This window comes from Nomascus leucogenys, chromosome 3 (assembly GCF_006542625.1).
Source record: "Nomascus leucogenys isolate Asia chromosome 3, Asia_NLE_v1, whole genome shotgun sequence".
NCBI classification, from domain to species: domain Eukaryota; kingdom Metazoa; phylum Chordata; class Mammalia; order Primates; family Hylobatidae; genus Nomascus; species Nomascus leucogenys.
Window position 1 is genome coordinate 131,990,350 of NC_044383.1, and position 25,529 is coordinate 132,015,878.

Consider the following 25,529-nt stretch of genomic DNA (forward strand, 5'->3'; position numbering starts at 1 on the left):
AATAGCTCAATAAAGTTGGTTTTTAAAAAATTAGGAATTTGTTGAATGGTGACAGGTGCTCAAAACACTTGCCAACATTTTATATCTCCAAAAAAAACCAGACCCAGGAACTAATAAATTATTGCTCATACTCTCTCAACATTAAAATGAGAAAAAGCAACTCTGATAGTCATGTACTCTTTTCTATACCCTCTCATCTAACTTCTGAGCTGGGTAAGATCTTAGACCTTATTAACGCCTAAACATTCACAATTTCGACAGTTTCCAAACATGAAAGGAGACCACTAAATGTGGTCCTTTATTGAACCTAATATTATTCTATAAATATGTATCTAAATGTAACATTTAAGTTATGCAAATATTTAAATATATACTAGAAAATATTGCTAGAAAACCTTTTCCTCCTAAAAATAATCACTGGAAAACACTGCTTTTAAAGGTCAAAGTAATGGATGCTGAGATTTTTGTTTTAGCAGAGTGAGTTATGCTGCTGAAAACAAATACACGAAAACTTGGATTTTCAGAAAGATAAGTTTTGAAGATGAATATTTACTACAGAACTCCAAGTATGTTTAAATTTTATAATTTAACTACACTTTAATAACAGCTTTTAGGGAAATACATAAAACAAGATTTAAACTTTTCATTTTAGACATTCACAACTTGAATAAAGGTTTTAGAAATGCAGTGTCCATTCTACTGTGATATTGTGATATTGAATAAGATTAAGGTAGAAGGATCATTTCAATGCGTGTGCGGAGAGGAGGAAAAAACTAGACACGATCTAAATGCTCAAGAAAAGGAACGGTACAAACAATAATGGTATATACATACAGTGTGACATTATAAGGCTACTAATAACTTATATAATTACTAAAATTATGGCCCTAGTATTCCTGGGTTCACACAATAAAAATTACAGTCTCCATTTTCATAGACACAGTTAATTGAAATTAATTCCCTTTCTCTTTTTCTGCCTCTCCCCCACCACCCACCCTTTGTTTCTTTTTGGGTTAGATTCTTTGTTTTCTACCTATGACTTTGGAACTCTAATTTTAATTCAGACCTATATCTATGCTGTTTAGGCAGGTGCAGTAATTGTTCAACTCAGGCAATGAGACCTCTTTATATCTGTCTTCATATACATAAACAGAAAAATCACCTGAGTCCCATTTAAAAAGATAAATGCTTGAAACTATTAGAAGTCAACTATGAAGACATGAATTATCACTTCAATAAGGATTGCAGCAACGGTTAAGCATAACAATACTTTTCTCTCTAAAAAATGAAGCTTTTCAAATGCATGCAATATGTGAGGAAACCACACATTACCCTCTAATCCTCTCTGTACTGGAGTGCCACTGATACACCACCGATTAATCCCACTCAAACGCTGGGCCATTTCTGCAGCCTGATGAGAGAGAAAAGTGAAATAAAAACGAAATCCAGAAAACCAGAGAAAGAACACAGAAGTCAGGCATACTCATGAAAAACAGCCCATTAAAAGCTACACTTCCGGTGAGATGTACCTGCTTTTATTTAACAGTTATCACACTCAATGTTGAATGTCATATTCAATGGACCATCTTCCAGTACAGTGGTTCTCATTAGTGGGAGGCTGCCACGCAGTCCCCTAAAACAGAGGGGTAGTTCAAATACGTACAGAATGAAAAAGCCCCCTGAATAACTGATCCATGCCCTACATCACTCTGTCCTCCAGATATACTAATAGGCATGATTCATACATTCAGTTCAGGTTACAGACTGGCCAAAGACAACAGAATAAAGACATATGACATTCAAAGGCTAAATCAAAATTCTGTCCTCTCAAGTAGTATTTTCTGTTACCATTTGGCCTCTGATTTAAAAGACTGTCAAAGTCAACTTTGGTTCAAAGCTATCAGAGGCTACATGATGAGCTCCCAGTTAGCAGAAATGCTTACAGAAGTTCCTAAACACAGTTTACTTTGATTTGCATTGTATATAAACGGACATCTTACTGAAAAATATATATTTCATATAGAGCAATGATTCACAGAGTACAAAACTAATTTCAAAGGGTTATGTATTTCAAAGCACAAGAGAAAAGTGCAAGTAGTGTTTATTAACAAACTTTTGACCAATATCAGTATTACAGGTTAACTATGCTTAAACTATTAAACTACTCAAGTTCCCCTAATTCCTTTTCCTCCTTCTTCCCCAGCCCTCAACAGATTTTGCAGAAACTCTCACTTTTACTGTGGGACATTCAACCATCTGAGCTTCATCAAGGCAGATCCTCCACCACTCCACAGCTACCAGGGGGCTCGGGATAGCCATATAGCGCTTCTGGTTCCGTAGGCGACGCCCATCCTCACTATTGCTATGTGGGATATCGACATAATTTAATTCTGAACGCAGTACATCATATGTGATGATAACTATATCCTGTTCTGCCAAAAAATGAGGTTGTAAAAAGCCATCTTTCTTCACTCCTTGATATACCTAGAAAATAATCAATACAGGCAGTTATTGCAAAAAGGCTCACTAAAGGCAATGAAATATTCACTCATTTATACCCTTTCTAAGTCCTCTCTATTTTCTTAGGAGCATTCATGCTCTGAGACAGATCACATACCTGTTTGGAGAAAGACAAGTTTTAGTGTGGAAGATGAATTACATAACTGATGTGCAACAAACTGTAATAAATGTAAACATGACAGCATCACAGTGGAAAGAAAAATTCTGTAGCGGAGACAGTGAAATCACAGAGGAGTTACAACCTGAGGTATACCTTAAAGGTTCTCATAGGTGGCAAAAAGAGAAAAGGGCTATATGTAGGTAGGAGGATGGAATCAATAGCATATGTGAAAGCACAATGGTATGAAAAAGTAGAACAATAAGAGCTATTATTTATGAAATGCCTTTTATGTTTCAGATACTGTGCTAAGCATTATCTCCAAACTTCAACAATAATTCTGTTGGTGGTTGTTAATATTCCTATTCCACACATAAGAAAAATAAAGTGACTTGCTCAAAACTGATGGAACTAAGACTCAAAGCTTTGCCTACCCACACAGAACAGAGCTTCTTAACAGCAAAAATTGTTTTACTTATTACAGTATTCTCCATGCCTATGTAGAGTGGATGAAATATAAAAACCTTCAGTAACATTTGCATGGAAAGAAGGAAGAATGAAATTAGTGAAGGGTATTAATATTAGGAAACAATAACATTACTATGTGCCCAGTACTTGACGAAATCATATCTTCACAAATGACTGGATACTATTTTTAAAATTCAGCACAGTTCCTGGCACATAATAAGTGTTCAATAAAGATTTGCTGTATAAGTAAATTCTTATTTTACAGCTGAGGTAACTGAAGCTTTAGAGGATGATTTTGGAGCTAAGAGATGGCAGATCAGATAAGTAGCTCCTATTACACAGTGCTGCCTTTGGATTGCATTTCTCTCTGAAGACTATAAATGCTTATACCAAGAATTTCTCATTTACATACTCGAGAATTTTTAAAAAGCTTTCACATCTTTATACTCAAAATGCTTTAACTGGTGAAATTCTGATGTTAGAAAAGAATAACATTGTACTGCTCTAGTTCTTAGTCTCAGTTTTTTTCTTTAAGCTTTGATTTAACATTACTATTAAATCATTCAGTTAGTTTTGAGGATAAACAACAAAGAAACAAAGATTAGGAAACTATCATGAAGAAGCAAAACTTTACATTTTCCTCTCCCTCTTTAGTCCAAGTGGCCTTACCAAGACTCGAAGAGATGACGACCTCACGTGCCTATTGATCTCATCCACCCACTGGTGACAGATGGAACTTGGAGAGATGATCAGAGTTGCTCTTGTTGACACTGGCTCCATTGCAACAAGGCAGTGGGGGCAGTAAAAAGGCTTGATCTTCAGATTTTTCTCATCGTAATTCACGCACTTTGCATGTTGCCACAGGTGACACTTCAGGCATTGAACACGAGGCTTACGATCCATCTGATCAAGTTCACCACATATGCACTCAAAGCGGTAATCAGAGGTGTTAAAGGGACTCATGGTATTAGAATGTGGTACATCACTATCAGCAGGATTTAGAGATTCGGCACAGTCCTCTGTTTCATGTTCTTGGTTGAATTCAGAGATACATGTACTTTTAGACATAGCAACATCAGTTATTCCAGAGTCGCTAGTAGCTGGACAGTGACCTTGTGAATTGGGATTGATAAACGGTTGACTTTTTCCTTTTTTTGTGGATGGAACAAGCTTTTTCCTCAATTTACTACGATTTCTCCTGGACTTATAATAATAATAGTAAGGATCATCATCATCATCAGAGGTGTTTGATGGCAAGTATTCAGAATCTGTGTCCTTGTTCCCTGATTTTCTAGTTTCTTTCTGAATTTTCCTTGGACTCCCTACTGCCTATGAAAAAAATATTTAATTAATTGATTTCAACATAGTTGCATTTCTGAAATTAAATTCCTGACTTTATGTAAGTACTTCATATAATTATGTAGCAGCCAGTCTTTGCTACCCTTTTCCCTGAGGAGAATCACTCCTGATAAGTGGCTTCCAATCTGCCCTCTGTAAGGACCCTCACTTTATCTCAAAACAAAAGGAAGTCTCTACAAGTGTAAGATTTGGAAAGATGAAAAATTAGAAAGATAAAGGAAGCTACTGATATTTTGTTATTAACCTACTATGATTTAGTCTGCCTAAATCAATACAAGACTAGTACTTTTCGAGTACATAAATATACAAATTAGGGCAACTACAAAAATACCAAGTACTAAAATATAGCATCCAAAGAAAGTAAAAGATAATCCACTGGTTACTGCAATTAGCAAATTGATTCCCTCTTTCCTTCCCTTTTCTACATATGTCCTCTCTTACAATTACTTATTAAATGCCAGTTCTGTGCCAGTAGTTGTGTTAGATGCTAGGGACACAAATATGAACAGTATTTGGCCCCTGGTCTCAAAGGGGTCTACTGGAAAAGTGAGAACAGTAAAAAGTAAAATGATGCTATGGGAATACCTAAGAGGGTTGTACAACATAGTGGGAGTATGATAGGCAGGTAGGTAATAGGGACAGCTTCCTCCAAGGGATATCAGGGCTGAGGTCGAACAGGGGAGTTAAGACACAACATGTAATCAACGGCATTAACTGAGGGAAATCTTCTAGTTTTGGTGGTAGCAGGATTACCAAAAGCACAGTTCACTGCTGTCTTCAATGCTACCCAAAGATAATAGACTCCCTACTCCAGGAAATAAACTTTTTGTCTTTTTCTTGGTGGCCAAGCTGGTAGCTCCACATTTTGACTTGTTGTCATTAGTCTTTATTTATGATTGCAAATATTATAACTATTTTCCTAAAAGCAAATTGAAATTACTGGCCCAACAGAAGCAGTTTTCTAACAAAATGCAGAAATTGTATAAGATAATAATATAAAGAAAATGAGAATTTAGAAGTTCCAGACCTGCCTGGGCAACATAGTGAGAACCCCATCTCTACAAAAAAACAAGAAAAATTAACCAGGCATGGTGACATGAGCCTGTACTCATAACTACTTGGGAAGCTAAGGCAAGATGACAGCTTGGCACAAGAGTTCAAGGCTGCAGCTAGCTATGACCACTGCATTCTAGCCAGGGCAATAGATGCCTTGTCTCTTAAAAAAATAATAAAAATAAATAATACAGAAGATACTTTATACTCTATAACATGCTTAGGCAACTAATTTTTTAATTCACTCAATAAATATCTGAGTATTTGTTATGTGCCAAGCATTATTCTCTGGGTTTAATGATAGCCAAAGTAAAGTTACTCTCATGGAGTTTATATCCACAAAGTAGAAAGTAGAAGTTAAAGATATAAGTACTTTTCCTATTTTGTTTTTTATCTTCAGATTGTAAGAGTTTCAGTGTCAAGGTGAGATCTGTCAATGTACTCGGTAAGGTATCACATACGTGTACTTAATATAGAGCTGAACTTAAGCTCTGTTACCTGCTTTTTTGTTTTATCACATATATCCTCTTCCTTGTACTTCTTTCCCAATGTAAAAGTCCCAGAAAAACCATGGCCTTTGATCTGTTTCACGAGACCTTCAAAAATTAAACATTTCAGCATCCTTTTCAAAAGACTCCTGTTCCGTTGAACATCGTATCTATATATAGAACTGACATACTTATAGATGGAAAGGATGGACACTCCTTTTTTTCCATTCATTTCTTTCACAGCTGTCAGGATCATCACACGTGTAGCTAAATGTAAAAGGATATGCTAACTCAGTCAAAATAATTAAAATGAAAAGAAAGTAAAACTTGGTTAATCTTAATCTGCATGAGGACTGAGTTAAAAAAATAAATCAAAGATTTATTACAGCAGAGTGCCATTTTGAAAAAATATGTAATAAAAATGTATCTCAGCATATTAAGAAACAAATTACTGTAATACAAATAATCGAAGGATTACTCATATTGAATTGTTAATATTATAAAACAACAATCATTCAAAATTATATAAGAAAACTCTCACAATTATTTAAGTATACGCTACCATTAGTATGCGAAACCTTCATTTCCTAAAAGGTAAATAAAGCCTGGTTTAAACTGTAAGCTAAAGAGATTTAAATATAACAGACTGAGCAAGAACTACCTGAGCCAAGTCAAACAAAAGAATACATCTTTACTTTTGTTAAGATATTATGACTTGTAATTGAATTCATTTATGAAAAGCATATATAACTGTAAAAAAAAATTATGACAATTACAAGATATCTCTAAGGATTGCAAGAACTTTAGCAAAGATCACTGTAAGAAGGTATTTCCTTTAAGAGATGTCATACTTACGAGGGCATTGAACTTTTTCTTTTGGTTCAAATTCGATATTCTGGATTTCTGTCTCTTTCAGTTTTCCTCCAAAATAATGTGACGGAATAAAATAATTCACCACTTTTCCCTGATACAAACAACAGTCAGTAGTTACACAGTGTTTTGCTTTTAGTATTCTGAATTGCTTATTGAAATTAACTTTCCTTCTTTATGGAAATGCAAAACAGTTGTAAAAAAATTGCAAGAGAAAGGGCCAAACAGCTGTAGATACATATACAGTTTTATTTCTGAGTTTACAGCTAGCTATCACTTAAAAAATTGTGCATATTATCTTAAATTACCTAAATGTTATGGTGGAACCTCTGAAATTAACTTTTAAAGGTATATTTAAATATAAAATCAACCCATTGAATTTATAATAATATGAAAATAACTTGGAATTAAAACAGTAATGAGAAGGAAATCTCAGAAAGAAGTTACTGATAGTTAAGTCAATATATTCCAAGTCATTTGTCTACAAAGAAAACTTTTTTTTTTAATTTTCTACTCAAATCTGAAAGGCTAATTCTGCAAACTTGACCCTACTGAAAGATAACATAATGCTAAAGCTGTGAGACTGGTGGGTCCTAGAGGTAATTAATTATAATTATACCTTTAACTACTGACTTCATTTCAGCAAGATTTAATGTAAAGGCTGATTTCAGATTTCATTACTAGAAAATATGAGCTATATACTATATTTGCCTTAGTGGACTTTGTTTCTGTAAACTCTAAAATTTATATTTTTAAACACAATTATGTATTTTGGGACAAGGACTTGAAGTTTGTTTCATTTAGCAATCTATTTACTAAGCTACTTGTTCTTTAACAAAGTTCTAATTATTTGGTTCTAAGATTTATATGTATGAGTTTTGTATAACATTTTTAAATAGCTCTTAAAAATATTTAGTAGTAATATGGAGACTTTATTAGTGACAAAACATTTGAGGAGTCAACAGTACTTTTGTAAAGGAGTTTCTCTGCCACCTAGAAGGAAGTTTAGTAAGTTATTGCAAATTCTCTTCCTAGTTGGCCATCATTACTTAAAAAATAAACCTTCTGGGTCACAAACACCCCATTCTCTCTGCCCACTTGAAGTTAACTAACCACTAATATAAATCGTTACCCACAGAGTGAACAGAAAGTGTTGACTTAAGTGCCAAGCAAATGTTCAACATATGATGCTTTTCGAGAACATATGTCCCCTGCTTTTGCAAGCCCTACTATACCCCTCCTACCTCAGGAAGAGTGAGAGCATCTTGCTTGACATCTTGTCGAGTATGTGTCAGAATCAGAGCCAAAACCTCCACTGTCTTTCCAAGACCCATCTCATCTGCTAAAATTCCACCAAGCAACTGCGGCCCAGAATTTGGGTACTCACGAATGATGCTAAGGAAAAAAATAAGATAAATCACATCATAGGAAAGTGAATACAAATTACAATGTTCCTAATTACTTTTCCTAAAGAGAACTAAAGCAATGCATAAAATCTAAGTTTACTGAAACTATATTTTAGGGTGAAACAATTCAAACCTTAGATTACGAACATAAGAATTGTGATAACCAAAAAAACTGCCTGAGCTGACAAGTAACTGCAGAAATGAGTGGTAGTTAAAAGAGAACATGTCTGCCTTCTTTCTATGACCTTTATGAATGTATGAATAATAAAAAAAATACAAAGGGCAATAACTACTGATTCATTCATGATGTTTAATGACTACTAAGAAAAAATAAAACTGGACCCATAATAAACAAGATAATATTTTTACTCTGAATAATAATCTCTTTAAATCTTGATAACCAAGCACCTTATGTCTATTATTCCATATTCATTTACTGAAAAATGACAAGCGCTATTATTTCTAAATCTATCCTATCCATAGATATGTCTAATAAGACTTCACCTTTGATTCCTTCATGAGGTAGAGTCAAAGTTACAGATATGCTAACAATCTCAGACAGTTTTTCATTATGTTTATTTTTTACATCAAGCATATAGGTAAAATTTTGCCTTACCAGCCTGTATGTGGATTATAGTAGAGTTTTGGACCCTCAGATGTAACAATCTCTCGCCATAAGAAGTGCAGGGCACTTTCTAAAGAAAAATATAATCGTAATAACAAATTTTTGTTTTCCCTTCAGTCAGATAATCACATTAAAAAAAGAATAGGTTAACAGTGAGTATACTCTGGCATAGTGATACCCATATTCTTGTGAAATCTCATTCTGGAAAAGCCACATACTTAACACATGAGTAAAAAGCTAAAGGTCCCTCTATTTCCTTTCTTCTGATATTACTCTTTAGCTCCCTTTGTTTTAGGCACAAATCCATATCAGCAAATAATAGGACAGATAAGCAAAGTGTAGCAGATTTCAGGGAATTAACAGAAAAACTAATACATATAACCAGCTCCTACCTGATAAATGAGTCTGTTTTTAATAAATCTTGCAATAAATTATATGAAGTCTTTGAATAACTCAATAGACATATGCTAGTTGGCTAAATACATTTACCCAAATCAGACCTGACCTCTTCTACGGGACTGAGAGTGGGAAGAAAGGCTTACTTAACTGGGAAAAAAATATCTAAAACCGTAACTCAGAAGTGCTGAGTTTGTTTCTACCAGAATCTTCCACTAGCCTTCCCCTTAATATTTTAACTTATTTAAACCAACTGCCAAATAAGTAGCATGTCTCTACCCACCAATGAAACAGCAAGTAATTTTTAGTTGGCTTCTTTAGAGATTAATAGATATTTTAAATTTTTATATTCTAGAATAAAATGGCCATTAAAAATTCAAAAAACTATAGATGTTGGCACGAAGGCAGTAAAAAGGGAATGCTTTTACACTACTGATGGGAATGCAAATTAGTACAATCTCTATGGAAAACAGTATGGAGATTTCTCAAAGAACTAAAAGTAGATCTACCATTCACTCCAGAACACTACTGGGTATCTACCCAAAGGGAAACAAGTCATTATATCAAAAAGTCACCCATGCTTACATATTTATTGCAGCACAAATTCACAATTGCAAAGATATGGAATCAACTTAAGTGCCCATCAATCAATGAGTGGATAAAGAAAATGTGTGTGGAGGGGGGCAAGTCTGTATACACACCATGGAAACCATGGAATACTATACAGCCATAAAAAGAATGAAATAATGTCTTTTGAAGCAACTTGGATGAAAATGGAGGCCATTATCCCAAGTGAAGTAACTCTGGAACAGAAAAACAAATACCACATGTTCTTACTTACAAGTGTGAGCTAAGCTATAAGTACACGGGGGCATACAGAATAGTATAATGGATACTGGAGACTCAGAAGGGAAGTGAGGGATGAAAAATTACATAGTGGGTACAATATACACTATTCAGGTGATGGGTACACTAAAAGCCCAGACTTCGCCACTATGCAATTCACCATGTAACCAAAACCACTTTTACCCCACAGAGTTATTGAAAAAAAGACAGCAATAAAGAAGTGGCATGAATGCCTCCTGTAAAACTACTACTTTCATAAAAATACTCGAGATGACATTTTATTATTGTAAAGAAAAAAATGCAAAATCTAGGAAAATTAGTTACACGTAAGTCTCCTACTTTTGTAAATTTGCTTTCTGTCACTAACATTCACCATTACATTGTGAGTTTCTTGCAGATGGTCAGTAAGATTCCTACTGGACCAGATTCTAAAGAGCAATTCTTTGCTTGAAAGGAATGTAAAAAAAATTCCTTGGTTTTTAAAAATTCCAATTGAGGCGGGCTTTGATTTCCTTTTGGCAAGAAAAACCAGTACAAACTTTTATGAATGAAGAAACTCACAAATTCATTTTTCTAGATTTCAGTTGTAAAGAATTTCTTAGAAAATAATTTTGTTTATGGCACCCATTCTATCTTACATTTTCAGGATGTTTATTTTAATGATCAATTTCATCCTGCCCTAATTGTCTCTGATGTAATCTCTCTAATCAATTGGACTTTCTTTAAACATCTTATTCTTACCAGTAGCAGGACTGCTTCTGAAACACTCTTGTTGTAGCATCCAATTGACAGCCTCTCTTTGGTAGGGTCTCAATACAGGGATCAATGCGGGATGCTGGACATCCACTTGGATGGACTGTGTTTCTTGCTGATGTGTTTGTTTCACAAAGTGATACAGCTCGTCAATGTCTTGTCCCTCTGGCTCACTCTCCGGATCATCTTCATCCTCTTCCAACACATCTGTACATCACACAACAAATGTACTCAAAAACTGATACACCTTTTCTAACTACAAGCAATTCTTATTCTAAGAGCATACAATGAACTTGCCCAACTCTGGGGCCTTGCTCAGTGTGTTTTGTCACTGAAAGGCCCTATCTTTAATTCTTCATTAATCAAAAATCTACTCATCCCTTCTTCAAGAAAGTTTAACTGCTATTTTTTCCATGGCATTTTCTTTTGTTTTCCCTGGCTGGAATTATGTTCTCCTCTGTGGATATAGTATTATTACATTGTAATCGATCTGGAACTGCAATCATTTATGTCCATTGGTCCTTTCCCCAGTGAGACAAAGGCAAAGTTTTTCATTTTTGTAGCCCCTCAGAGAAGCTGACACGTAGCTGACACGTGTATTGTCTATTGTGGATATTTTATAAACATTTGAGGAACTCAATGTGAATACTGTTTGAAGTTTATATAGGAACAACTTATTTTACTTTTGTAATTTTAACATACAAAATCCATATGGAGACATAACGGTTCTATGCCCAATAAGAAACGTGTTCTCATTTTATTTCTTACGCTAGAAGAGGATAGGCATTTGGTAGCAGTAGCAGCCAACTGCAAGACAAATGATTATGTTATTAATGCAAATTTGTAAAAACACTAATTTCACTTGGTGGGCACAATTGTTCTGTGGAAGAAGATTTATACTTACTTGAAACATGTAATAAGTAATACTTACATGAAACAAGTAATAAAAACCTTGAACATATTACAAACTCCTTTCAGCTAATGGTTCTTTATTAAGAACATAATTCTTTCAAGGTGAAAAAGTATATCATTTATTTCTGAATTGCTTTGAAAGAGGCCTATATACTTTTATAGGACATATCTCATAACTTCTAAAACTAAAAGATCACACCAAAAAATTCACAACTTATTTTTTTCCAATAAATATGCCATGTAAAATTTCCAAAACTTCAAAATTAATGTATAGCTGTATGCTTGGTTGTTTTAGACTTTTACTATAATTATATAATCTAAGATTAACAGCTAAATTTGAAGTTTTCCTTAGATACCAGGCTTTAAAATGTATAAATTGTAATATTTTTAAAAGGCCGTAACTTTAAAAATTCTAGATGTACTTAAATTCATTCCTTCTAATCCCGAAACCAGAGATTTCCTCATTTAAAGTATCTAACTTGCAAAATGATTTACTATTACTGATATTATAAAGCATTGCAAAGAATGTACTAGTGAAATAACAATCGAAGTTACAAACTGATTTTCAAATACTCCAGTATGACAATGTTCTATAATTTGCACCTGAAATAATGCTGACCCACCATGAGCAGAACTTGGAGAATTTGGGCTGTTTTTCCAGTAGTGTTGATGAGCTGCACCAAGCCATCCACACTCTCCCAAGGTGACCAATGGCAGGCAACTCTGAATCTGCAGTCCTGACCAAAGATGCAACGTCTTGCCAAGAAACAGAGCAAAGTTATCTGGTCTTTATGGGAACCAGGCTTTTGAAATTATTTGTCAGACTGCAAAGGAGAGGTGGGATAAATGCCAGCCAAGAATTTCTGGCCATGATAAAATAAAAGCACAGGAATAATACGAAAATCCCAACCAGTTCAGATCCCTTTAGACGCTGCCTTTTGACTTGCATATTGACTTTGCAAATATTTCTTTAATATTTAATATAAGGTAAGCACAGAGTTAACCAAAGAAGCAAATTATATTAGTAGGTGCTTTTCAAATAAGTATAATTTGCCATATAATCATTTAATTTTTATTATGGCTTTATTAGCTGTTTTTCTGATTGTTATTTCCAGGGGTTAGAGGAAAAAACTCGCAACTCCTAAGTAATAGCAATTTTTAAGTTTACTGTAAATATTACCTGGAATAATAGAATTGTGTAACTTTTCCATTACTTTCTTCATGAGCTGATTGAACTTTTTCATTCTTGAATTTGCATCACTCAAGAAGTCTAGTTTTGCTAGGCCAGCTTCCAAAAGATAAATTCCAACCTACAAATAATTAATCAAAATAAAACTAGTTTCATTTGAAAAATACCATTCTTTATGAGGACATAAGCAAGAAAAAATTAGCATCACTACTTTTAAAGGTATTCATAGCATTTGTGCCACAAACAATAAATACATACCTACCAAATTTCCCCCACGTGTTTCATTTTCACTAACAAATTACAAACGTAAGTGCCTACAACATACAATTCGAGTTGCTGGCAAAAAGTATTTCCCTAACTGAAATCGAACCTGGGTGAATGTGATAACAACACCTAGTTCTATCTACCAACACAATGATTCCCAAAACTGATGAATTAATCAGTCAAGTTTGTTAAAAATGCCGATTTCCCCAGATTATGACATACATGCTAGGAATCTTCTACACAGTTAGGTTTGGGCATCCTTATTACTGAATCAAACACTAAAACGTGTAAAAAAACAGACCTTGATTAATGTTAATATTTTGACCCTAGTGAAGCAATGTAGTATGAAGTTTTACAGTTGAAAGACTTGATTTTGAATACTGGCATTGATATTTAGAAGCTAAATGAATTTGAGAAAAATAACCTATTGATTTTGACCCAAGTGTTCTCATTTACAAAATGGAGAGAAGTCTAGCTTAAATAATGTAACTATAAAAGTTTCTAATGGTAGACACTCAATAAATGTTAGTTCCCTTTACCTCATGTTGACTATGTTGTACCTGAGTCCCTATATCACTGAGAATCTCTTATTCTTTCACTACAGAACAGGAATCCACCAGCCTTACACAGAAATGAATGACAAAGAGTGTATTTCATTACTGTTAGTATTCTGTCTTGGCTTGCTTGGCAATGTCTTACTACAGCAGCAATAAATGTTTAAATATTTGTAAAATTCAGGATCAGGAAAAACAGAAAAGATTAAGACTTGGTTTGTAGGGAACGTAGATAGAACACAGATATGTGAGTCATAAATTGTTACATACTTGTTATCACTGAGCCACAATTTTGGCAAAATCAGTAAAGAGAGGGAATGTTTGGTTACATAGTTTGACTGTACAGGGAAAAATTAATTGCAATTTAATAATTCTAAATGTTCCCCTTTCCTTCTGACAAATTCTAAAACTACAACTAAGGTTATTGATGCAAGAAATATATGAGACAGTTTTCAGTTAAACAACATGAAATTAACGTTTTAAATTTTCAAGTTTAGCATAAAAGCATATTAACTTCCTTCACAGTTTACAAAGTATACTTTCTTACATTATCCGGCCTGATTTTAAACACAATTCTATGCTGTAAGAAGAATGGGTATTATTTACATTTCATAAAGAAACTGAAATTAGAGCATTTAAATGATTCACATAAAGTTATTTGGCCAGTGAATGACAGAGACTGAAAGAAATTACAAATTTATTCATTCATCTACTGAAAATTTAGGTACCAGGTACTTTACTAGGCTGTAAAGATGAAAGGCTTCATAGTTTAGCAAAGGGGAATGATCTAAAATGTTAAGTATGTGACAAGCCGCCAAGGCCAAAAAAAAAAAAAAAAATCTACCAGAGATTCTGAGGAGAGGGTACATTATACTACCAATAGATTTAAGAAACGATCTCCCTGGGTGAATTAAATGCTATACTAAATATTAAAGAATAACCAGGCATTACCAGAGAAGGGGAAGGGAACAACTCAAGCATAAGGAACTATAAGAGCAAAAGCAAAGACGCAGAAAGTCAGTGTGGTATATGGAGGAAATAAATCAATTTGGAGTTTCTGGGACAAAATAAAAAGCAGAGTAATAAAGGGTAAGTCTCAAGGGCTTGTCAAGGGAGGAACTTGTGTGCCAGATTAGAAAGATTATACTTAATTCTGTAGGCAGTAATGGGTAGAATTTCATTTGCATTCATATCATACAATTCCAATGACAAAATCGAAGCATCTGAAAAGGCAAAATAGCAAACAGAGTAATGGTTACATGACTGCTGCAGTAAGAGGAACTGATGATGAGGACCAAAACAAGTCACTGAAAGTAGAGATGGAAGATCTTGAAAAAGTGTAGCCTGAAAATGGTTAGTTGTAACATACTTTGAATAGTTATTAAAAGCTTAAAGTGTACTTTGAAACTTAACAATGAAAGGCTTATTGCTGGCTTTTCAGACTTCTCTCACAAGTTAATTTAAAAGTGGACTGCCAATGCAGAAGAGCCTCAAAAAAGACACCACAAAAAACTGAGTACCTTGATAATGTGATTTCCTTCTGGTTTCTGATAGAGTTTTATTCTTCTCTTCTTTTGTAGCCACCCCAAATCTTCTAACATTTCACCACTGAAGGATGACTCCACTAGAATACCCTTGTCACAAATACTCATTGGTTCTTTTTTTGGTTTCTCTACATCTTCACCTTTTGAATGAACATAAATCAGGAACTGATTGCTTGACTCTGAACTCATCAATGTAATACTCCTTTCGGAAAAATTTTCAATTAAACTCTGTGCAGGAAGAAGCTGAAGAGTTAATTCTCCTAGAAATGCTTTCCAGGAATTATCAAAGTGATAGGGAGAAATCACAATATTCAACTTTACAGACAAAGGGGAAAAAATACCAACAGTCTCTTCTTTTTCAATTGGTTTTGAGAAGTTCACCACTTTTGAACACCTCTTCTTATCTCTGTGAGCCACTTCTTCCTTTAGACTATCACTTAGAATGATGCAATGAGCAGAAGAGGTATCTGAACCTGGGCAGGGCTGCTCGTCATCATCACTTATGATGATAGGTTCATTCCTTCTGTCCTCATGCATATTCCAATGAAGCTGCTGCCTCTTTTCCTCATCTACCCTCACTGGAGGAGCACGTTTCCGTCGGCTGCTCATTTTCAAGTTTTCTTGGCTGGTAACTGTGAACTCTAGAGGACAAATGAAACAACAGGAGGTATACCAAGAGATGATTTAGTATTTAAGGGTTACCAGATGAGAAATTCAGCATAAATTCATAGCCCATAAACATAATATGAAATCTTCAGTGAGATATAAGGCAATGAGTAATTTTTTACCAGGTCATTATGACTAAGGAATGAACATATTAACCATAATCTCATTTATCAAATAAATTCTAATGGTTTTGCTAGTCTTTAATAGATAAGTTTAGTAAACGCAATTTGTTGTATAAAATAAAATAAATTGTAGAAATACATTTAATAAGCAATATAATAGGCAGGTAAATCTCTCAATTAATCCCAAGTAATTTAACTGCCCCTCAGAACAAAGCCCAACAACACTTAAAAGAGTGAAACAAAATCTAACACAAATGTCTGGCATCAAATCTAAAATTATCAGGCATGCAAAAAAAATGAAAATAAAACAGAAAAATAAGACCCATTACAAGAAAAAAATCAAAAAGCCCCAGAAATGACACAGATGATATCATTAGCAGAAACAAACATTCAAATAGCTACTGTAAATATTCTCAGTATGTTCAAGAAGGTAGAGGAAAACATGAATATGACAAAGAAAAATGATAGATATACAAGTGACTCCTATAGAATTTATGCAGATGGAAACACAACATCTGAAACGAAAAACACATTGCATGAGATTACCAGCAGATTAGAAATGGCAAAGAAAAAAAGGAGCAGAATAAGTTTAAACAATGGAAACAACAGTAACAACAGAAACTGTGAAAAATGAAGTAGAGAGAAACAAAGACTGAAAAAACAATAAATAGAACATCAGAAACCTACTGGAAAATGTTAAGGAGTCAAACATGCATAAAACTGGAATCTCAGCAGCAAAGAATGGAAAGGATACAAAAAACTTTTTGAAAAAATCATGCATGAAAATTTTCCAAATTCTATAAAAACCATCAACCCAGAAAACCAAGAAGCTCAATGAAACCCAATCAGGGCAAACATAAAGAACAATCACAATAAGGTATGCCATAATTAAATTACTGAAAAGTGAGGACTTATTTCCAGATTTGCCCTATTTCTCTGGTTTAGACACTGCTCCCATCCTACAGCTCTAAACCCAGCAAAATATCTTTCAAAAATGAAGGTGAAAAAAAGATCAACAAAAGCCAAAAGGACTTATCACCTGTATACCTACAATCTAAGTAATGTAAGAAGCGCTTGGGTAGAAGAAATACGACATCAGATGGAAATCTGGATCCACACACAAGGAAATAAAAAGCAAAAACGAAAAATATGTGTATAAATATAGTAAACCTTTTACTTGATTTTTAAATTTCTCTAAAAGATAATTTACTATATTTTCATTCTGAAATTTTTCAAGCATACATAAAAATTTAGAAAATAGTATAACAGTATAATCACAGATCTATACAGTGTACTGTGTTCATGGACTAGAAGACTCAAAATGTTCAGATGTCAATTTCTTAGTATTGACCTCTAGAAAAGCAATCCCGTTCAAACTTCCAACAGGTTTCTTCTGTAGAAACTGACAACCTGATGTTAAAATTTATACTAAAGTGCCTACAATACAGGAAAGTCAATATAATTTTAGAAAAGAAAAATAAAGTTGAATGATTTACACTGATTCCAAGACATATGTCAAAAGAAATAAAAATGGCACAGTAGTGGTGTAAAGACTAACATATAGATCAAGGGAACACAATAAAATGTCCTGTAGTGGACCCACACATGGATGGTCAATTGATTTTTGAAAGAAGTTCAAAAGCAGTCAATGGGAAAGGTATCCTTTTAGTAAATGGATACCAACATGCAATAAAATGAAGCTTTACCTCATAAAATGTAAGAATTAACTAAAAATAGATAATAAACTATAAAAGCTAAAACTAAAACTTCTCAAAGAAAACAGAGGAGAAAACGTAAATGACATTGGATTAGCCTAAAAAAAGGCACAAAAATTTTTAAGCAGGAAACAAAAACCATAGACTATGTAAGAAAATAATAAACTAAGTTTCATCAAAATTAAATATTTTGGTTCTTCAAAAGATATTGTCATCAAAATATGACAGCAAGTCATAGATTGGAGAAAATATTAGCAAATCAAGTATCTGATGAAGGATATGTTTGCAGAATATATAAAGAACTCTCACAAATCAATAATAAGACAAACATTTAAAAAATAGTCAAAAATTTTGAACAGACATTTCACCAAAGATGACCTATAAGTGTAAAATAAGGATATGAAAATATTTTCACCAGCATCAGTCATTAAAGCAATGCAAATTCAACCCACAAATCACAATGAGATTCCACTATTCATACACTAAAATAGTCAAAAATTTAAAACACTGAGAGTATGGCTCAAACAGAACTGAACTCTCCAACATTTGAACACAGCACAGTCACTTTGGAAAAGTTTATCAGTTTCTAATAAAATTGAATATAACTTACTATGCAGCCTAGTAATCCCTCTCTTAGGTATTTATCCAAGAGAAATCAAAACATAAATCCACAAAAATTTAAACTTGAATGTTAACAGCTTTACTATTAAAAGCTCCAAACTGGAAGAAAACCCAAATGTCCATCAACTGGTGAATGGACAAATTGTGGCACATTCACACAATGGAATACTATTCTGTGATAAAAAGAGACTTCTGTAAAATAACCTGAATGAACTGTTAGAGCATTATGCTAAACTGAAGGAAGCCAGATGTGAAAGACTATATACTATATGATTCCATTTACATGAAATTCTAGAAATGGCAAAAACCTAATTGCAGAAAGCAGATGAGTGGTTACCAGGGGCAAGGAAATAGAAAGAGGTGACTGACAGCAAAGGAGCAGGAAGGCAGGCTTTGGGGTGACATAAATGTTCAACACATGATTGCAGAGTATACATCTGTGAAAACTCATCAAATTATATACTATAAATTGAATTTTCTTATATATAAATTATATCATAAAGTTGATTTAAAGAGCAAAAACAAAAAGATGCATGAGATTTAGAAATTTTAATATTAAGTATAACTTTATTCAATAAATACAAAAAATCTAGATAAAATGATAAATGATAAAGTGATAAAATTTTGCTAACAAAATACAAATGAACAAAACTGGCCCAAGAAGGAAAATATGAATAGACCAATAACCATAAAAGAAACTAAAGAGACATTATTTACCTGCCTAAGATCTATCCTCCTTCCCTGATGACTGAACCTTTATTTAGGAACAAGGTGGCCCTATGATTCAAAGGAAGTGGTTTCCTTGGCACCTCCAAGGAAGTAGTTTCTATCTACTATTGGCCAAAGCAAATTCAATAAGGTAGTTATTGGCTGCATGTGACTACTTAACTTTCAATACAGTTATGCATTGTATAACGACATTTTGGTCAATGAAGGACCAAATATTACAGTGGTTCCATAAGGGAGCTGAAAAATTCCTATGGACTAGTGACATCAGAGCCACTGTAACATCACAATGCATTTATTTATTTATTTATTTATTTACTTACTTATTTTTTGAGACAGAGTCTCACTCTGTTGCCCAGCTGGAGTGCAGTGGCGTGATCTCTGCTCACTGCAAGCTCTGCCTCCTGGGTTCATGCCATTCTCCTGCCTCAGCCTCCTGAGTAGCTGGGACTACAGGCGCCCGCTGCTATGCCCAGCTAATTTTTTTTTTTGTATTGTTAGTAGAGATGGGGTTTCACTGTGTTAGCCAGGATGGTCTCGATTTCCTGACCTCATGATCTGCCCGCCTCGGCCTCCCAAAGTGCTGGGACTACAGGTGTGAGCCACCATGCCCGGCCGCATTACTTTATTTTTTAATAAATTTTGTGTAGCATAAGTGTGCAGTGTTTACAAAGTCTACAGAAGAGTACAGTAATGTCCCAGGCCTTCACATTCACTCCCTGACTAACCCAGAGCAACCTTCAGTGTTATAAGCTGCATGCATGCTAAGTACCCCACAAAGGTGTACTATTTTTTCTCTTTTATACCATATCTTTATTGTACATTTTCTATATTTAAATATGTTTAAATATACAAATACTACTGTGTGACAACTGCCTACAGTATCCAGTACCAAATATACTGTACAGATTTGTAGCCTAGGAGCAGTAGGCTGTACCATAGAGCCTAGGTGTGTAGTAGGCCGGCAGTACCACCTAGGTTTGTGTAAGTATACTCTAAGATGTTTACACAACAAACTTGCCTGTGATGCATTCCTCAAAACATAGCCCCATCATTAAGTGATGTATGACTGTAAATAAAATTAAATGTTATAAACTCAGCTCTTCAGTCTCACTAGCCCCACTTCAAGTGCTCAATAGCCCTATATGACTAGTGGCTACTGTACTGGACAGCACAAATATAAAGCATTCACATAATGCAAAAAGTCTAGGTATCAGACAGTGCTTGTTTAAGTCAGTCATGGGAATTCTATTCCCTTAGCCAGTGCTTCACTTATGAATGTGCACGTGATGGATTAAAATCAATCCTTGGCTATGGTTAACTACTTGTAAAGCATCTTATCCTCTCTTATCTTGGTGGAATAATATAGAAAGCTCTTAAATTCCTTGGTGGAATAATATAGAAAGCTCTTATGTTTGTCCAGTTTTTCTCAAAGCATAAGCTGGAATGCTGAAAGTGGGTCACTCTGCAGGAACTTTAAAAAGTTATGCTATACTATCTTATCAGTTAACTACTGCCACAAACATGCTGTATAACACACTACCTCAAAGCTCAATACCTTGATACAGCAATCATTTATTCTCATAGATCTGCACATTAGCTGAAGGAGGCTAATCTAGGCTAGGTGTCTGGAAAAGCAGTTTGGCTCTGCTTAATGTAGTTCTTATCCCCTCTCCTTGGATCAGCAAAGTAACTCAGGAATGTTCTTTATGGCAATGGTTGAGGTGTATTACCGCAAATCCAATCACACAAGTAGTTTTCAAAGTGCTTAAAAACCACTAAGGTGCCACAGAACAAAGCAAGACATATCCATGGACCCAATGTCAAGTAGTGAAGAAATATACTACACTTCTTTACTAGGTGAAACTGCACATGGCAAAGAGCATGGATACAGGGGGTGGAAGGGTAGAGGGAGTGTAGGAAGGGAATTGGGTCAGTTACACAATGTATCACACTAACCATAATAATATTAATAACATGGTTATTGTAGAATCATTAACTCTGAAAACCCAAAAAGCAACTGTCTAGCAGAGTCTCACATTAGCAAAGCAATGTGGCTTAAAGGTGAGAATGCGATGCTTTGAAGTCTTATATTCATTCTAATTCCAGCTTTGGCATTTACTAACTGTGTGGCACTGGAGTAGTCATCCAGTCTTCTGTGCCAATTTTCTCATCTCTAAAATGGGGATGAGAGCAGGATTGTGGTTAGAAATAATTTAAGTACAACAGCACAGTACTAGAAATTTGGCCTGTATTCCATAAATGGTAGTTGCTATTTATCATCATCCTGAGAACACTCTAAACCAGCAGTTCCCAACCTTTTTGGTACCATAAACCGGTTTCATGGAAGACACTTTTTCCATGGACCGGAGGAGAGGGGTGGGGTGAGGAGGGGGTGGTATAAGGATGAAACTGTTGCACCTTAGATCATCAGGCATTAGATTTTAATAAGAAGTGCACAACCTAGATCCTGTGCATATGCAGTTCACAATAGGGTTTATGCTCTTATGATAATCTACTGACTGTTGATCTGACAGGAGGCACAGCTCAGGTGGTAATGCTCGCTTGCCCGCAACTCACCTCCTGCAGTGCAGCCCGGTTCTAACAAGTCACGGACTGGCACCGGTCCATGGCCTGAGAGGTGGGGACCCCTGCTCTAAACTACATTTCACAATAACCAAACTTTAATGTCGCAGGATGGGGGACCACAGATTAGTGCTTCTCAAACTTGACTGCACATTAGAATCACCAGGGGAACTTAAAAAAATCCTGATGCCTAGCCAACTAAGTCAGAATGTCTTGGAGAAGGGCCCAGGCACTACTCCCTTTATTTTTTAGAATCCCTAAAAAATTCCAGGGTGCAGCCAAGTTCAAAAAACCTTGTTATGGACAACCAGCTGCCTACTAAAATCCACTTATTTCCACTCAAAGTATAGAGTAGCTGAGAAATGGCTGCCCAGCTTGGTTTGGTCCTGTGGCCAGTCCTAGCCAACGGAATGTGAGAAGTAATATGTGCCATGTTTCCTACAATAATTTTGTAACAGACATATTATCAAGCCAGAAAACATTACTTCAACTATTTATTCTGTTCTCTGGTAAAACCTATTTAGTATCTTTTAAATTATGTAAACCATTATAATTTTCATTCCTTCAGATGTATTCTTTCAACCTGATTCTTCTAATATTAGTGCCTCAAGGTACTTATCAGTGACAATGATAAACTGCAGAAAAGTCAACACTAGAATTTCTAGCAATGCTCTCCCTTTGTCCAGTTCTTAACTGAGTAAACATTCGTGATCAAAAATCAACCAAACAAACAAAAACCTCCTGGTTTTGACTGAGTCGTTACTTAAGGAAATCTCTATTCAGGGTTAACTTCTTGAACCAAAGAAAATAGTATGTGGTCAAATATACTTATGACTAAAATGCAGTTTGGCAACTAATAAGTCAAGTACTGGTGAAATTCTGTATCTAACCACATCCCATATTCTTCTGGTTTTATTCATACCTTATCAGTCACAACTACTTCTTCCTCCTCCTTAATTAGCGGTGTTTGGGTAAAACGTAATTATGTGAAGTTTTCTATATGGACCGCACTTTTACTGTCTTGTATTTAAATATAAAAGCCTTTTGCTTGAATTGCTTTTGTGCCTGTCTCCATCCCAATCTTCCCTGGAAAGGCTTCCATGACTAGAGAAGCTGAGTTAAGGGCCTCTCTCTCCTCGATCTCAACTGCTAGAGTGTTCACTTTGAAAGATGGGCAGTAGTATCCCATTCAGTGTTGTACTCCCAATGCCAGGTCAGTGCTAGGAAGTAAAGACATACAAAAAGGGTGAAACAAAGATCTCTAATTCCGTGGATATATTCCCCCCTTTTGAGGACCTAACTGTACTTTACTCATATTTCTTTTTGGAGAAGTCTCTCTCATCCACATTCTAGAAGACTATAGGTAATAAGAAACTATTCTTTAGTATTTCTGAGAAAAATGAAATACGAATGAAATACTAGAACGAGGCAGGGAAAACTGCCTGAACTGTATCTTTAACAGAAAACAAGGATGGAATGCTAGAAAAATAAACATATAATGTTACATTACTAAGACAATCCAACAAATGAATAACACAACTTAAATTCACATTTTTTCCCTCCAAAATATTATTTCCTCTTTAAAAGATACATACAAATCCTGAATTACAACAAATCCATGGTAGATCTGGGTTTAGGCTATTAAGGGCAAAAAGGATTACACACTTGCCATATTCCTGTCCAAAATGTTGTCTTATGAAAACGAAGCCCATTTACTAAGTACTAGGAAGCTCTTAACGGCCCAGGGTTAACATAATCTTTTCCTTTTCTGTAGAAATAATTCCAGCAAAGTGAGAGTATTTTCATCTACTGAATGCTAAAATATGTTAGTTACATAAACTTGAAAAATGCCCTCATAAGAAGCTTTTTCACCAGCAAATTGTTTCCCCTAAATCTTACTAGCCTAAACTCTTAATAATAAAAGCTTTGTTTTAATAATTCTGTAAGTTCAGCTCCTTTCGGGTGGACAAAGAGGATATACAGGAGCATCTCTCAAAAGTAAACTATTTTATTCTCAATTGCCAGCTTACTGGTTAACTGGTCCTTCAAAGCTCTAGAAAGTGCAGGTTATCGAGCACAGACATAATCATTACAATACTGCTCAGGACTGCTCTGTCTCCAGCATGTTTACTAATCATAAACTAAATAGTCTTTTTGGTGACAGTAGAGATATCATGGATCGTTTCTATTCAAGAGTTTCATCATTCCTACTAATGCCCACTGGAATAATTTAAACTAACAGTAATAACTTTAAAATTATCTCATTTTGTTCAGAAAAAGCCCCAAGTTCCTTAAGTACAAGATGGAAGGCATCAAACATCTCGGATTTCTACCTCGTGCTCATGTCAAACCACTTGGAAAAAGGGTACAAGCTTCCTGGTCATTATTTAATAATACTATATTATACAGTGACCATTAATCATCAAATAACACCCTATCTTCGTTCATAAACCTAGCAACTACCAGTCAAACTGTACAATGTGAAAGAGTGGTTCTGAATTCGAATGTAATTAATCTGGCTCCAAAGGTAACGGAGAACTTTGAGTCGGACTGAGAAGCCTCTGCCTCCCCTTTTACTAACACAATGCCGCGCACAAAGAAGAGAGGCGGCGGCCCAGTTCCAGCCTCCGGGGGCAGATCTGCGGCGCACGGTGATACCCACTCAGTTATCTTCCGAAAGACCCACAAGCGGCTCCCGGAGTCTGAGCGGGGCTGTCAGCGCCGGATCGCTCCCAGCAGGCCGAGCAAACAAGCGACCGCGAGGCCGAGGAGCGTGACGACGGACTCCCGGATCCTAGGGTGTTGGACGCTCGAGACAAACACCGCAGGCCCCAATGCATGAGAAGCACAGCCTCCTTTCCCACGACCCCACTTTATCCCCGGAGTGACGTGGTGGTCCGGGGTTCGCTAGTCCGGTATCGGGAAGGGATGGGGAAGACTCGCGCAGCGGCTCCCTCTCAGCCCTTGAGCTTCCCGGGCTCCAAGACAACCAGCGTCCTCCCTCCCCGGTCCCGGAGGCCAGAGACCACCTCCCTCCCTCCCGACCTCTGACCCCTGACCTTCCATCACCCAAGCGCCTACCCAAGCTGGTTCTCCGGGCCTCTTGAGTCTCTTTGCACCAGGCCTGCGCTCCTCTACAGACCCAGCAGATCACGGGCACGCATTCGCCACCCACCGAACATCGACTCGAGTTGGGCACGAGCGCTTTTTGCGGGAACGTGTAGGGGTTCCCCGGGAGACCCAGAAACCACAGCGCCTAGTTGCCGGGCGCGCTCTGTAGCGTGGGGTCAAGGCGAACGCGCTCGTCAGAGCACCCCGCCCCCTTTCTCCTGCACTGGCTTCATGAGTCTCTTCTGCGCAAGTCCACACTGTTAAAAACTTGCTGAGGATACGGTGGAGTCTCGCGATAGCTCTGCCCCACGCCATTAGAGAACACAGGATGCCCGAAGTAGGGGGCGGGCCTCCCCTTGAAGCGAAAGGTGTGTGTGACTTGTAGCTTTAATAAAAAGGCAGGGGCCAGGAGCGCTGGCTCATGCCTGTAATCCCGCCACTTTGGGGGGCTGAGGCGGGCGGATTTCCTGAGGTGAGGAGTTCGAGAACAGCCTGGCCGAGATAGCGAAACCCCGTCTCTACTAAAAATACAAAAATTAGCTGGGCGTTGTGGTGCGCGCCTGTAGTCCCAACTGCTCGGGAGGCTGAAGCAGGAGAATCACTTGAACCCGCGAGGCAGAGATTGAGTAAGCCGAGAT

The 25,529-nt window shown here is 36.0% G+C and overlaps 1 protein-coding gene across 10 annotated transcripts in view; it reads right to left on the minus strand.

The window, feature by feature from the left end:
• SHPRH (SNF2 histone linker PHD RING helicase) overlaps positions 1–25,095 on the minus strand; it is an 86,323-nt gene extending 61,228 nt beyond the window's left edge. For 7 of the 10 annotated variants that reach the window (XR_004029377.1, XR_004029378.1, XR_004029376.1 and 4 more), the window contains exons 1-11: positions 24,862–25,095; positions 15,321–15,985; positions 12,974–13,103; positions 10,870–11,088; positions 8,878–8,956; positions 8,100–8,250; positions 6,841–6,949; positions 5,996–6,252; positions 3,755–4,414; positions 2,233–2,484; positions 1,333–1,411 (exon numbers count right to left, since the gene is read on the minus strand). Coding sequence is in view for 7 of the 10 variants with exons in the window: in XM_030809800.1 (XP_030665660.1) it covers positions 1,333–1,411; positions 2,233–2,484; positions 3,755–4,414; positions 5,996–6,252; positions 6,841–6,949; positions 8,100–8,250; positions 8,878–8,956; positions 10,870–11,088; positions 12,974–13,103; positions 15,321–15,953 (2,569 nt within the window). In the remaining 3 variants the exon portion in view is untranslated. Of the gene's footprint in view, positions 1–1,332; positions 1,412–2,232; positions 2,485–3,754; positions 4,415–5,995; positions 6,253–6,840; positions 6,950–8,099; positions 8,251–8,877; positions 8,957–10,869; positions 11,089–12,973; positions 13,104–15,320; positions 16,095–24,442 lie in introns of those variants that run through there. The other 3 variants (XM_030809798.1, XM_030809802.1, XM_030809799.1) reach the window with 3 other exon arrangements.
• Positions 25,096–25,529: the final 434 nt, after the last annotated feature.